The sequence below is a fragment of the Mauremys reevesii genome, linkage group 1 (assembly GCF_016161935.1).
Source record: "Mauremys reevesii isolate NIE-2019 linkage group 1, ASM1616193v1, whole genome shotgun sequence".
Lineage (NCBI taxonomy): Eukaryota > Metazoa > Chordata > Testudines > Geoemydidae > Mauremys > Mauremys reevesii.
The window spans coordinates 307441335-307457455 of record NC_052623.1 but is presented as its reverse complement, the minus strand read 5'-3'; the positions used below and the strand labels follow the sequence as shown (position 1 = coordinate 307457455).

The window sequence follows — 16121 nt, the reverse complement described above, 5'->3', positions numbered from 1 at the left end:
ATCATCTACTGTACTGTACCATCAACACAGTACCCCCCAAATGCTCATTTTCACCTCATCATCCTTGCAAATCACTTGATTATACAAAATATCTGTGATGAATGGAGAACTTGAGAGGAGATTAGAACACTGGGGCTAGACAACTCATTCTGATTCTGATCCTTCGTAACAGAGAGAGTTCTTGTGTTCTTATGGTGATGGTGGAGGCTAATAGGGTTTTTTTTCTCCCCTCACCAAAGTCCAAACCAGAAGGATTGTTCATGTGGTGAACACCTTGGGGAATGTAGACTTCCACTAGGGCTGTCGATTAATCGCAGTTAACTCACGCGATTAATTTAAAAAAATAATTGTGATTAATTGCAGTTTTAATCACACTGTTAAACAATCGAATACCAATTTTATTTATTAAATATTTGTGGATGTTTTTCTACATTTTAAAATATATTGATTTCAATTACAACACAGAATACAAAGTGTACAGTGCTCACTTTATATTACTTTTGATTACAAATTTTTGCACTGTAAAAATGACAAACAAAAGAAATAGTATTTTTCAATTCTTCTATGAATTCACCTCATACAAGTACTGTAGTGAAATCTCTTTATTGTGAAAGTGCAATTTACAAGCGTAGATTTTTTTTGTTACATAACTGCACTCAAAGACAAAACAATGTAAAACTTTAGAGCCTAGAGGTTCACTCAGTCCTACTTCTTGTTCAGCCAACCGCTAAGAGAAACAAGTTTGCGTCTTCATGCTTTGACCACCATTCCTGAGGACATGTTTCCATGCTGATGATTCTCATTAAAAAAATGTATTAATTAAATTTGTGATTGAGCTCCTTGGAGGAGAATTGTATGTTTCCTGCTCCATGGTTTTACGCACATTCTGCCATATATTTTGTATTATGATAGTCTCGGATGATGACCAGGCATATGCTGTTTGATTTAAGAACACTTTCACTGCAGATTTGACAAAACACAAAGAAGGTTCCAATATCAGATTTCTAAAGATAGGTGCTGCTCTCTACCCAAGATTTAAGAATCTGAAGTGCCTTCCAAAATCTGAGAAGAATGAGGTGTGCAGCATGCTTTCAGAAGCCTTAAAAGAGCAACACTCTGATGCAGAAACTACAGAACTTGAACCACCAAAAAAAGAAAATCAACCTTCTGTTGGTGGCATCTGACTCAGATGATGAAAATGAACGTGCATTGGTCCGCACTGCCTTGGATTGTTATTGAGCAGAATCCATCATCAGCATGGACACATATCCTTTGGAATGGTGGTTGAAGCATGAAGGGACATATGAATCTTTAGCGCATCTGGCACATAAATATCTTGTGATGCCAGCTACAACAATGCCATGCAAACACCTGTTTGTAATTCTCACTTTCAGGTAACACTGTAAATAAGAAGCAGGCAGCATTATCTCCTGCAAATGTAAAAAAAAAAAAAAACTTGTTTGTCTGAGTGATTGGCTGAACCAGAAGTAGGACTGAGCGGACTTGTAGGCCTTAAAGTTTTACATTGTTTTATTTTTGAATGCAGTTATTTTTTGTACATAATTCTGCATTTGTAAGTTCAACTTTCATGATAGAGATTGCATTATAATACTTGTATTAGCTGAATTAAAAAATACTATTTTTTGTTTTTGTTTTTTACAGTGCAAATATTTGTAATAAAAAATAAATATAAAGTGAGCAGAGTACACTTTGTATTCTGTGTTGTAATTGAAATCAATATATTTGAAAATGTAGAAATCATCCAAAAATATTTAAATAAATAGCAATCTATTGTTTAACAGAGTATTTAATCACGATCAATTTTTTATCACGCGATTAATTGCGATTGATTCTTTTAATCGCTTGACAGCCTTATTTTCCACTCAATAATAGATCTGAGTATTTCTTGCTGTGATATTTTTACTTATTTGCAGTTAGCATAATTCAACAGCATGAATTGTCACAGATTGAAATGTCACTAGAGGAGGTTTTGGAATTAATTGATAAACTTAACAGTAACAAGTCACCGGGACCAGATAGCATTCACCTAAGAATTCTGAAATAACTCAAATGTGAAATTGTGGAACTACTAACTATGGTTTGTCACCTGTCCTTTAAATCAGTTTCTGTTCCCAATGACTGGAAGACAGCTAATGTAATGCCAATAAAAAGGGCTCTGGAGGTGATCCCGACAATTACAGACCTGTAAATATCAGAGGGGTAGCCGTGTTAGTCTGGATCTGTAAAAGCAACAAAGAATCCTGTGGCACCTTATAGACTAACAGACGTATTGCAGCATGAGCTTTCGTGGGTGAATACCCACTTCTTCAGATGCAAGTGGTGGAAATTTCCAGGGGCAAAACTATTTCAAATTTGATGACAATATATATCTCCAGATCAGTGGCACCGCTATGGGCACCCGCATGGCCCCACAATATGCCAATATTTTTATGGCTGACCTGGAACAACGCTTCCTCAGCTCCCATCCACTCACGCCCCTTCTCTACCTACGCTACATTGATGACATCTTCATCATCTGGACCCATGGGAAAGAGACTCTGGAAAAATTCCACCACGATTTCAACAGCTTCCACCCCACCATCAACCTCAGCCTGGACCAATCTACACGGGAGGTCCACTTCCTAGACACTACGGTGCAAATAATTGATGGACACATTAACACCACCCTATACCGAAAACCTACCGACCGCTATGCACACCACAAGATCCATTGTCTACAGCCAAGCACTGAGGTACAACCGCATCTGCTCTAACCCCACAGACAGAGACCAACACCTACAAAATCTCCACCAAGCATTCTCAAAACTACAGTACCCGCACGAGGAAATAAGGAGACAGATCAACAGAGCCAGACGTGTACCCAGAAGCCTCCTACTGCAAGACAAACCCAAGAAAGAAACCAACAGGACTCCACTGGCCATCACATACAGTCCCCAGCTAAAACCCCTCCAGCACATCATCAGGGATCTACAACCCATCCTGGAGAATGATCCCACACTTTCACAGGCCTTGGGTGGCAGGCCAGTCCTTGCCCACAGACAACCTGCCAACCTGAAGCATATTCTCACCAGTAACTGCACACCGCACCATAGTAACTCTAGCTCAGGAACCAACCCATGCAACAAACCTCGATGCCAACTCTGCCCACATATCTACACCAGCAACACCATCACAGGACCTAACCAGATCAGCCACACCATCACCGGTTCATTCACCTGCATGTCCACCAATGTAATATATGCCATCATATGCCAGCAATGCCCCTCTGCTATGTACATCGGCCAAACTGGACAGTCTCTAAGGAAAAGGATAAATGGACACAAATCAGATATTAGGAATGGCAATATGCAAAAACCTGTAGGAGAACACTTCAACCTCCCTGGCCACACAATAGCAGATCTTAAGGTGGCCATCCTGCAGCAAAAAAACTTCAGGACCAGACTTCAAAGAGAAACTGCTGAGCTCCAGTTCATCTGCAAATTTGACACCATCAGCTCAGGATTAAACAAAGACTGTGAATGGCTTGCCAATTACAGAACCAGTTTCTCCTCCCTTGGTTTTCACACCTCAACTGCTAGAACAGGGCCTCATCCTCCCTGATTGAACTAACCTCGTTATCTCTAGCTTGCTTCTTGCTTGCATATATAAACCTGCCCCTGGAAATTTCCACCACTTGCATCTGAAGAAGTGGGTATTCACCCACGAAAGCTCATGCTGCAATATGTCTGTTAGTCTATAAGGTGCCACAGGATTCTTTGTTGCTTTTACAGACCTGTAAATCTAACTTCAGTTCCAGGCAAATTATTTGAAATAATAGTGAAGAATAAAATTGTCAGACACACAGAAGAACATAAATTGTTGGGCAAAAGTCAACATGGTTTCTGTAAAGGGAAATCATGTCTTACTAATCTATTAGAGTTCTTTGAAGAGGTCAAGAAACGTGTGGACAAGGGGGATCCAGTGGACATAGTGTACTTAGATTTCCAGAAAGCCTTTGACAAGGTCCCTCACCAAAGGCTCTTACATAAATTAACTTGTCATGGGATAAGAGGGAAAATCCTTTCATGGATTGAGAACTGGTTAAAAGACAGGGAACAAATGGTAGGAATAAATGGTAAATTTTCAGAATGGAGAGGGGTAACTAGTGGTGTTCCCCAAGGGTCAGTCCTAGGACCAATCCTCTTCAACTTATTCATAAATGATCTGGAGAAAGGGGTAAAAAGTGAGGTGGCAAAGTTTGCAGATGATACTAAACTGCTCAAGATAGTTAAGACCAAAGCAGACTGTGAAGAACTTCATAAAGATCTCACAAAACTAAGTGATTGGGCAACAAAATGGCAAATGAAATTTAATGTGGATAAATGTAAAGTAATGCACATTGGGAAAAATAACCCCAACTATATATACAATATGATGGGAGGCTAATTTAGCTACAACTAATCAGGAAAAAGATCTTGGAGTCATTGTGGATAGTTCTCTGAAGATGTCCATGCAGTGTGCAGCAGCAGTCAAAAAAGTAAACAGGGTGTTAGAAATCATTCAAAAAGGGGATAGAGAATAAGATGGAGAATATCTTATTTCCCTTATATAAATCCATGGTACACCCAAATCTTGAATACTGTGTGCAGATGTGGTCTCCCCATTTCAAAAAAGATATACTGGCATTAGAAAAAGTTCAGAGAAGGGCAACTAAAATGATTAGGGGTTTGGAACGTGTCCCATATGAGGAAAGATTAAAGAGGCTAGGACTTTTCAGCTTGGAAAAGACTAAAAGTGAATAGGGAAAAGTTATTTACTTGTTCTCTTAATATAAGAACTAGGGGGCACCAAATGAAATTAAGGGGCAGCAGGTTTAAAACAAATATAAAAGGAAGTTCTTCTTCACGTAACACACAGTCAACCTGTGGAACCCCTTACCTGAGGAGGTTGTGAAGGCTAGGACTATAACAGGGTTTAAAAGAGAACTGGATAAATGCATGGAGGTTAAGTCCATTAATGGTTATTAGCCAGGATGGGTAAGGAATGGTGTCCCTAGCCTCTGTTTGCCAAAGGGTGGAGATGGATGGCAGGAGAGACATCACTTGATTACCTGTTAGGTTCACTCCCTCTGGGACACTTGGCATTGGCCACTGCCAGTCGACAGGATACTGGGCTGGATGGACCATTGGTCTGATCCAGTGTGGCCATTCTTATGCTCTTATGTTCTTACCTGCTGGTATAGTTACCTCAGAACAATGTCTTCATTTTCCTGTCTCTCCAACAGTCTTCCGTAGGCTTTTTGGTCACTGTGATGCTTTCAACCACTATGTTTTGGAGATAAACAGTAGTCCAAAACAAAATCTTCAGTCCTTCCCTGAGCTCAATTTTTAGCTCTCCTGATCTTCTCACTAGGTGCATGCTGGTCTCTTCTCTGTTTATGCAGGAGTTTGTTCACGTTACCTGTCTCCAAGTGTGGCAATTCTTCACCCTTCTGTAGGGCTCAAATATCCTTATGTCCTTCCTGGGCTTCTAAGCTTTGTTTCAGGGAGTTGCCTTGTCACCTTGAATGGTGGCACCACAAAGGTGGCAAGTGCCATCCCTCTACTTCAGACCTCTGATAATAGGGGTGTAAGCCATAGGCTGTCTGCCCTAAGATTCCAACAGACCTGCTTCTCTTGGGGCCACTTCCCATATTACCTTCTCCGGTTTCTCAAATACACAGAATCCAGAGTCCTACCATATCCTGCCTCCATATGGGCTTTTTCCCTAGCCTCATAGGCCTTTTTCCATAGCTTTGCTAGCTTTCTTGGCAGAGAGCCCTTCTCTAGGCTCTCCCTCCCCTGCTCTCTCTAGGTCTCTAGACTTCCTACCTCCATCCGGATTTGCCCTAACTGAGCCACCAGCTTCTTATATAGGCATGGAGGCCCCGTGGCCCCACATTTTTGTTAATATGGCACCCAAAAGCGTGTTGAGCACTTTACAGAACAAATACAAAAGTGTCCCATGTCCTGAAGAGCTTACAGTTTGTTTTATCTGTGACACAATGAGTGTAACAGTGGTTCTTACCATGAAAAGACCTGCACTCCTTAGAAACTTTTAGTATATGAGAAGTTCCACTGAGCTAAATTGTGCATAAAGTTACTCATAAGTATTTGCAGTATTGGGGTCAGCTAGAGGAACTGCATGAGGAGAGACAGTGTTTACAGTAATAAGATCTCATGGTTACTCAGTTATGGTTTGTGCACATTTTGAATGAGTCTATTAAGGCCTATTTTTATGACATTTAATTATAGAGTAACCTTGTTTTACAAAGGAATATAAATAATATTGTGTTCATACAAAAAGAAAAATTCAAGCTGGATCAAGGAAACATGACTGTGTTCTGATCTCAAACTAACAAGTTCAGAAGAACATGTTTACTATGACTTTTTCTTCTGATTCGCCACAGATTCCAGTTTGTGCAGAATGTTCTGTTTTGTCATATATTAAACTATGTATGTGATAGCTACCCTTGCATATTTCTCCATATATTTTATAATTTATTAATAATGTCTACATGTGGTTTTCTTCATGGGAATGAAATACTGTAACAACTTTTAATTCTCATGAATATAATTAAAGAATTTATTATTATTATTTTTATTATTTATTATTATTGTTTATTACTGCTGATGCTATGGAAAAGCTTCCAGTTTGAAAGTTATTGAGTTTTGAGCTTGTTAGGGATGTATTTTTATTAAAATCACTTCACATGATTTTTCTCTCTGTTTCAAATTTCAATTTTTAATTAACTTTGACTTCCCAACAGTAACTGCATTTAACACAACCTTTCAGTAGTTCTTTTTGTTGAAGAAGCAAACAGAGAGTAATCTGATTTTCAAAAAGTATTGTTTGCCTGTAGATCTTGATATGAAATTATGTGCATACTTTGAACTTTGTAGGCTTTATATATTCTGAATACATTTCTGTTGCCTTCAAACAAGATTATGGGCTCCCTCTGGCGGACACAATGATACCTATACATTCCCATGGAATTGTGTGGGCAGTTCAAAAGTATTGGGTCATATTCATTTCTGGAGTAACTCCATTGAAGTGAGTAGAGTTACACTAGGAATGAATTTGGCTCACTGAGTTCCTGCCTTGTTGGGGTTGTATTTTATGAAATAAAACAGCATTGCCACACCTGCACAATCAAACGCAGGAGCCGGCCCATTCATTTACCCACCCAGTCTCCCATGCAGAGTGCTTCAGGTCATTCTTCTAGCAGTCAGGGAGCGTAGAAGTCCCCAGCAATTTTGTTGTTTAAAAAAATGGCAGTGTTAGAACAAGTCTGACTTTCTTTTCACTGGCATTACTATTACTTTATGCCTAGAGTAACTTCCTTGGCCTACACATCCCCAAGTGTATGGGGGAGGATCTGGTAGAGATTAGGTAGTAACTCTGTTGCATATTCCAAGGGTGCACAGTGAGTGTTTTCTTTAGCTACTTGACCCCTCCCCCAGCCCCACTCTCGTATAGCTCTTTCAGTCTCACGGATGGTGGTGGTTCTCACCTTGCGAATTGGACTAACTATCATGTTTATAGAGAGATAATTTGGGTGAGGTAATATTTTTTTATTGGACCAACTTCTGTTAAAAGATGTTACCTCACCCACCTTGTCTCTTTAATATACTGGAACTGTCATGGCTACAACTACACTGCCATACATCATGTTTATATGCCATTAAGACAGGTCAAATTTGAGAGCCTTGTCTGAGGAAAATTAAAATAAAACCATTTATTGTAATACATGAATATATTATCATAGTTATTTACAATTAATAGTTGTGAACCCATATATGAAGAGTTTTCTTGCAAATAATTTTTTAGTAGATTTTTTGCAACCATCACATCATCTTTTCTTTTTTTAATAGGTGGAAACTAAATAACTGGGATATTGATTTAACAAAGGATCGCTACAGTATTGTGGGAGGTAGACTTCTTATCAATAACCCAGAGAAATCAAAGGATGCTGGGAAATATGTTTGTATAGCATCAAATATCTTTGGAACTGTCCGAAGCACTGAAGCTACTCTAAGTTTTGGATGTAAGCACATACTTTAAAACAGATAAGCACATACTGATTAGGTTTAAATGGTCAATGTTTCACTATTATTGTTGCAGCATTTTACAGTCATTGCATTGTATCATTGTATTGCTCTGTGAAAATGATATAACGTGCCTTCATCGACAGACCAGCAAGAAGTAAGTTTTTAAAGCAGCTTATACTCTTCATCCTGCTGTTGGCATTACAACCATCTCAAAAGCCTTACGTTTATATCTGTAAAGAGAGTTCCACAGCTTATTTAGCCAGAGAGGGGGAATTCCCACAATCTTGAGGCATATAGTGTCCTAATTTTTTTAAGACACAATAGAACCCATGGGGAAGTTGTCAGAAGAGAGATACAGATAGGTTCACATGATGAAGGTCAGCTGTCATCCTTGTCAAAACAGATTGGAAGTTCTTGAAGATGGATGATGTGTCATTTTATAGTGAAAAGAATGCTGCAATCCTTATGCCACATTTAAGGCCCTGATGAGGGTTTTTCTGTCAACTTCAGACAATGGAGTCAGTGTTTTCCACACACACACTGTTAACAACAGATACTTTGTTGAGAAAGATTAGGGTGACCAGATAGCACGTGTGAAAACCTGGGATGGGGTGGGAGGAATAGGCACCTATATAAGACAAATCCCTAAATATTGGGACTATCCTTATAAAATTGGGACATCTGGTCACTCTAAAAAGGATGTATCTGGGTAACATAAATAGCTAGATTTTATCATCTGGAGAAAGAAGGGTTGTTTTTGTTTGTTTGTTTTTTTAATTTCCCCCTTAAAATTATGTTATCCTGGAAATATTTTGTACATTCAAAACACAGGGTGAAATCTGTCCTTGTGCAGAGATCCTGCATAAGGCCCTATGGACTGCTTCATCCTCATATTAAGGGCTTAGGCAAGACAAGGGCTCCATAGGCCTTGTGATAGCTCTCTGCACAGGGCAGTATTTCACTTTTAGTGAATAATATCACCCGTTTAAGAGGTTTAATGTAAACCCCATGTCGTAAAGTTTTGTGAAAGTAAATTTAATATTATGGGACCAAAGATTTAAAAGTGAAGCCAGACTCATGGATTTTCACATAAGTCTGGATGCAAGTGTGGTCTGTATTTTAAATAGAAATATTCCACAGTACGTTTTCTAGCAGAAACGCAAGGCTGCATTAGCGTTTCTCTGTAGTGAAGGTGAATTTAGCCGGTAGGCAAACTTTCCCACTGAGATCCAAGGAGTGGCCTGCATTCCGGTAATTCACACTGCAGATGCCTGTGGCTGCAGACTTGGAGTGGAGCACTTTAAAGAGGTGTAAGCTGCAGCCCTGGACTGGCCAGAGCAGCCCCAGTCCCTCTCCCTTTAACCGGTTAAACAATATGATTTTAATCATTTAAACGGTTAACTTTTTAAACGAATTTACATCTCTAGTTTATACCAGGGATGCTGAGCTTTGTAAGCAAACGTTCAAATGCTAACAATAGGGATGAATGAAAAAAACAATGGAAACCAAAATATGCCAGGAAACTGCTGAAAATCTGGTTTTTTTTAAAAAAGCATTAAAACTTTGTTGTCTCTTGTTTCCTTTGTTCTATTATTTCCCTTTCCCCTGTCTCCCTATAGGTCAGCAAAGCTCTTCTCCCTCCCCACCACCACAATAACTGTGAAATACTTCTGTTTCAAAACCATATTTGGCATAGAGCTTGTTCAAAAATGCTAAAAATAATTGTGAAAAACTTTTTAATTTTTTTCATTGACTTGCCCATTCAATAAAATAAAAAAAAATTCGGTGAAATTCAAAAAATGTTCAATATTTGTACTTGGGAGAAAAGGGAAGAGATTTTCATAGTGAAGACAACCATCTTAAATTCAATTAAATAAAAATTGTAATTGGGACAAAATCCAAGCTGGCTTCTTAGGAAGGTGGGGGGTGGGGGGAAAACTGAAAAGTCCAATCCTACAAACATTGGCAAAAATATCATTGATCTCAGTGGGGCTGAATTGGGTCTCCAGGAGAGAAATGAATCAAATGTTTGAAAGTAGTTTTAAAAAAGATTTTCACTGTCAGCTGTTACCACACACATACACACACATACTTGCATGTGCGCACATACACTCACAACAACTTCCTTTGCTTTGTGGAATTTTCTTCTTTGATGTAAAATGTTGGTGCTTTTTTGGTTTATGCTGATGGGAGTCAGAAGCTGAACCACCTCCTTTTTGGTGGAAAGTGGATTGAAAATTGTAATAACAGGAGCCAAATCATAGCAGAGGGACTGTAGTAGCCAAACAGAGCAAGCAAAGACATTTCCATAATAACTGTACAGTTATAACTGTAAAGTAATTATACAAATTCTTGCACTCTGGTTAATAAAGGATATCTTCCAATTAGAGTTCAAGGATTCACATTCTTTATAATTACTGAGTAATAATGATAGTCATTATGCAAATCAGACACTCAGAGCCAATCAGCATTCAGAGCATTTCATAAGTGGGAAGAAACTGTGCAGTTATAGATCAGTAATTGTACAGACATCTCTGTTCACTCTGGCACAGACTGTTCTATTTCAGTAAAAACCTAATTTATTTATTTTTACATTTAAATTGCCTGTTCTTTTCTATGCCTTTGAATTTGTGGTGATTATTCCTAAATTTCACAAATTTATCCAAAACACATCATAAATAAAAAGTCTAGACATAAAGTTAGGCATTTACATATTTTAACTCGAAATTATTAAAGTAAATATTAAAGAAATGACAGCTAGATTTTTTTTTCTTTTCTCAAACCATATTTTGGCCATATTCAAAGTAGTAATCACTTTGTTTTATATTTTCCACTCATGGAGAGCACTAATAGTTTTTACAATCACTATAATAGGTTTACAACTACAGTATGCCAAGATGAAAGAGGGAATGAAAAACAGTGGCAACCTCACAAGAAATTGTGAAATTTTAGAGCAAGGAAAAAAAACAGTTTGGGGGCATCATTCCATGTTGTGAAGTCAGAAGCAAATATCATGGCCAGCTGCTTGATAAGAGTAGTCCACTTTGACAAATGAAAATAAATACTGCATACATGTATTCACCTAGAGCATTTCATGCTCTAGGTGAATACATACATACATACATGCATTCCAAGCCATGCCTCCCTGGTTAGGATTTGGTGCTCTTGTTGCCGCGGCTTGGGTTCAATTCCTGATCTAAGAAATATACTTTAATAGGCAGCAGGTTTCAAACAAACAAAAGGAACACACAGAACAAACATAATTTTTCACACAACACACGGTCAACCTGTGGAACTCCTTGCCAGAGGATGTTATGAAGACCAAGACTATAACAGGGTTCAAAAAAGAACTAGCTAATTTAATGGAGAATAGGTCCATCAATGGCTATTAGCCAAGATGGGCAGGGATCGTGTCCCTAGCCTCTGTTTGCTAGAAGCTGGGAATAGGTGATGGGATGGATCACTTGATGATTATCTGTTCTATTCATTCCCTGTGGGGCACCTGGCATTGGCCACTGTTGGAAGACAAGATATTGGGCTAGATGGACCTTTGGTCTGACCCACAATGGCTGTTCTTATGTTCTTAACTAGCTCAGATTTCATTGCAAATCTAGTTTGTACCAATACTGAACCAACCATAAATAAGAATAATTGGTTGAATTAGTTGTGAGCTTGAAGGTGAATCAAGACAGTGTGGTGTTCAGACATTTGAAGAGATGCCCTGTTTATATATTAATAGCAGAGGTCTTTAGAGATTTCTTTTATGATGATTGTCCTACAAGCAGTCACTAAAAAGATCTGCTTCTCCTCTTACCCCATTATTTTGATGTCCCCCTGCTATGTATGCAGTATTTATTCTACTGTCTTCTCAGTTACAGTAGCTCATAAATCATGCTGATGTCCTTTTGTGTAAATGCGTATGCATCTCTAGCCTAATTAGTCATTATTGTTTCTGCCTTGCTACTCATGAACTTAAGTTGTAGTTAGATCCTGGAACCAGAAACTTTTAGCAGCCTGGGGAAGAAAGTTGAAATAATCTGAATTTAGGTTGGCTGATTCCTTTGGCTTTTGATGGGAAGTGTATTGTGCACAGCTTTTAATACTTTATTGTTTATTTAGACTCCATCAGCTCTTAGAAGACCCATTCCGGATTCCTCCACTCCTATTATACTTTGTGCTATGCAAACACTTAGTAAAAGAGACAGTCCCTGCCCCAATCTAATTTGATAAGAGATACGACAGTGAAAGTGACGCAAGTAGGGTAGCTATTGCCCAGCTTGTAGGTACCACCCTTAACATAAATAAATAAAATCTGCTGTCAGTAACTGACATGCAACCAAACCATCACTGTCTTATAATCGTGGCCACCCTTATTGCAATACTACAGCCTATAGAAGGATCTGATTCTTGGCCCTTCTACAGAAGACCCTTTGCACTGCTCCACTGGCACAAAGTGGTCATAGAGCTGTTTCAGCCAGCCAGCTGAGGATCCCCCAGCTGGCTTTGTGCCCCCATCTCAAAGCCCCTGGCATAGGATACATAGCTGGACCACTCTGCCGTCGAGCAGTCCTTAGCAATTAGAATAGTCCATGAGGGAGGGACAGCCTGGTTCATCTTGGGGGAAGCCATGGGGATGCTCCAAGTTACAACAGAGATTGAGCTGGCCTCCTGGACAGCCCCTCATTTGGGGAAATGAAAGATTATCTGAAGTCACTTTTGCCCTACCTATCCTTGGGTTCTTGCTCTAAATGCAGCTCGCCTGGACCTGAGAATCAGAGCCAAAGTCAACTTTTTTTTTTTTATGGGCAGTTGCAACTGCAGTGGTTAGAACAGGTAGAGTCATTACAGTTGGTGATGCTAGTATTAAAGCAAACAAAACAGGCTGTATGGCCCTGCACTTTGTCTCAAACATTGATGTATTTCTACATTCATCTCTAAAGGAGCTGTATGTTTAAATCCGAACATAGAAAATAATCCTAAAACACTGAAAAAAACCTGCAAAGAATCCTGTGGCACCTTATAGACTAACAGACGTTTTGCAGCATGAGCTTTCGTGGGTGAATACCCACTTCTTCGGATGCAAGTAGTGGAAATTTCCAGGGGCAGGTTTATATATGCAAGCAAGAAGCAAGCTAGAGATAACGAGGTTAGTTCAATCAGGGAGGATGAGGTTCTAGCAGTTGAGTGAAAATCAAGAGAGGAGAAACTGGTTCTGTAGTTGGCAAGCCATTCACAGTCTTTGTTTAATCCTGAGCTGATGGTGTCAAATTTGCAGATGAACTGGAGCTCAGCAGTTTCTCTTTGAAGTCTGGTCCTGAAGTTTTTTTGCTGCAGGATGGCCACCTTAAGATCTGCTATTGTGTGGCCAGGGAGGTTGAAGTGTTCTCCTACAGGTTTTTGTATATTGCCATTCCTAATATCTGATTTGTGTCCATTTATCCTTCCTTAGAGACTGTCCAGTTTGGCTGACGTACATAGCAGAGGGGCATTGCTGGCATATGATGGCATATATAACGTTGGTGGACGTGCAGGTGAATGAACCGGTGATGGTGTGGCTGATCTGGTTAGGTCCTGTGATGGTGTCGCTGGTGTAGATATGCGGGCAGAGTTGGCATCGAGGTTTGTTGCATGGATTGGTTCCTGAGTTAGAGTTACTATGGTGCGGTGTGCAGTTACTGGTGAGAATATGCTTCAGGTTGGCAGGTTGTCTGTGGGCGTGGACTGGCCTGCCACCCAAGGCCTGTGAAAGTGTGGGATCATTGTCCAGGATGGGTTGTAGATCCCTGATGATGCGCTGGAGGGGTTTTAGCTGGGGACTGTATGTGATGGCCAGTGGAGTCCTGTTTTTCTTTTCTTTCTTTTTTTTCTTTTAGGAGAGCTCTGGGTACACGTCTGGGCTCTGTTGATCTTTTTATTTCCTCCTGTTGTGGGGTGTAGTTTTTGAGAATGCTTGGTGGAGATTTTGTAGGTGTTGGTCTCTGTCTCTGGGGTTAGAGCAGATGCGGTTGTACCTCAGTGCTTGGCTGTAGACAATGGATCTTGTGGTGTGGGATGATGGCTGGAGGCATGAAGGTAGGCATAGCGGTCAGTAGGTTTTCGGTATAGGGTGGTGTTAATGTGACCATCAATTATTTGCACCGTAGTGTCTAGGAAGTGGACCTCCCGTGTAGATTGGTCCAGGCTGAGGTTAATGGTGGGGTGGAAGCTGTTGAAATCGTGGTGGAATTTTTCCAGAGTCTCCTTCCCATGGGTCCAGATCATTGACATCTTCATCATCTGGACCCATAGCAGATCTTAAGGTGGCCATCCTGCAGCAAAAAAACTTCAGGACCAGACTTCAAAGAGAAACTGCTGAGCTCCAGTTCATCTGCAAATTTGACACCATCAGCTCAGGATTAAACAAAGACTGTGAATGGCTTGCCAACTACAGGACCAGTTTCTCCTCTCTTGGTTTTCACTCAACTGCTAGAACAGGGCCTCATCCTCCCTGATTGAACTAACCTCATTATCTCTAGCTTGCTTCTTGCTTGCATATATAAACCTGCCCCTGGAAATTTCCACTACTTGCATCCGAAGAAGTGGGTATTCACCCACGAAAGCTCATGCTGCAAAACGTCTGTTAGTCTATAAGGTGCCACAGGATTCTTTGCTGCTTCTACAGAACCAGACCAACACGGCTACCCCTCTGATACTTGGAAAAAACCTTATATTGTCTCTATTTTTTAAATCTAGATCTTGATACGTTTCCACCCGAAGAACGCTATGAGGTTAAAGTCCGGGAGGGTATTGGAGCAGTGCTTCTTTGCGGGCCTCCTTACCATTACCCAGGTAATTCAACTGAAACTGCACCATTTTCAATCTACATAGTATGGAAGGGATAGGATGTATATGTGTGATTAAGATATTTGCCATTTAAATCTAATAAATGGGATAAAGATACTGTTGGTATACACCGTGTAGTTTTAATTAAATATGCATTAAGAAAGGCAAGAAATTATTCCTTCTGATAGTTTTTTTTAATCCTTTGGAGAGAGGACTGAGCCCTTCAAGTTAATGAACAAAGATTTCTGGAGACTGTTAATACTTCAATTAGTTAAAATTAAATAAAATCTCTGATTATATTTCTCTCCTCCCCCCGAAACCTATGGTCTTGCTTGCTTCATGGACATATGGAGAAAGGAGCTTTTTCTTGACTCATATGAGATGTAAATAAACAGCAGTAACTTTTTTCCCAGGCTCAAACCCACTAGATCAGTTTCAGGCAACATGTTTGTAGATGAACAGTGTATAGGACGAGGGAGAAATTTTCCCAGATGTACAAACTAGAATAGAAAAAAGTACAATGCACACAAAACATTGCTGGTTTTTCTGGTCAATTTGTCTATAAACTATTAAAAGTGTATATAGTGATATGGAATAAACAATAAAGCAAGACTAATAGAAGCTGAGTGAAAATTATGTTGTAATGTGTATAACTAAGGCTTCAATTATATGGTGACAGCAATAAGGTACAAATTCCTTTTAGAATTTACAAGCAGTTTTTGAAATTAGAAATAATATTACTAAAAAGAAATTAAGTAATTTACCTAGGTAAGTTGTGGAATCTCTGTCACTGGAGTTTTTTAAGAACAGGTTAAGTGAACACCTGGCAGGGGAGGTCTAAATAATGCTTAGTCCTGCCTCAGTATAGAGGATTGGACTAGATGGCCTATCGAGGTCCCTTCCAGTCCTACATTTCTATGATTCTATGAATTTGGGAGGAAGGCTGGTCCATTATCTATGACAGTAACCTGGGACTGGGTTCAGTTCCTTGCTCCACCACAGATTTCCTGTGTGACCTTGGGCAAATCACTTAACCTCCCTGTGCTTCAGTTCCTCATCTGTAATAGCATTTCCCTACCTCACGGGGTGAGGCACTCAGATACTACAATGATGGGCCAGATATCTACCTAAGATAAGACAATTCATCTCATCCCGTGGACACCATAGCACCTTGTATCAGGAAAATCAACCAAAATTTTCACAATTTGT

At 39.6% G+C, this 16121-nt stretch overlaps 1 protein-coding gene across 1 annotated transcript in view; it reads left to right on the top strand.

Moving 5' to 3' along the window:
- CNTN1 (contactin 1) overlaps positions 1 to 16121 on the top strand; it is a 443616-nt gene that overhangs the window by 280118 nt on the left and 147377 nt on the right. Inside the window, exons 8-9 of the mRNA XM_039506174.1 lie at positions 7914 to 8086; positions 14823 to 14918. Coding sequence (XP_039362108.1) covers positions 7914 to 8086; positions 14823 to 14918 — 269 coding nt within the window. The remainder of the gene's footprint in view (positions 1 to 7913; positions 8087 to 14822; positions 14919 to 16121) is intronic.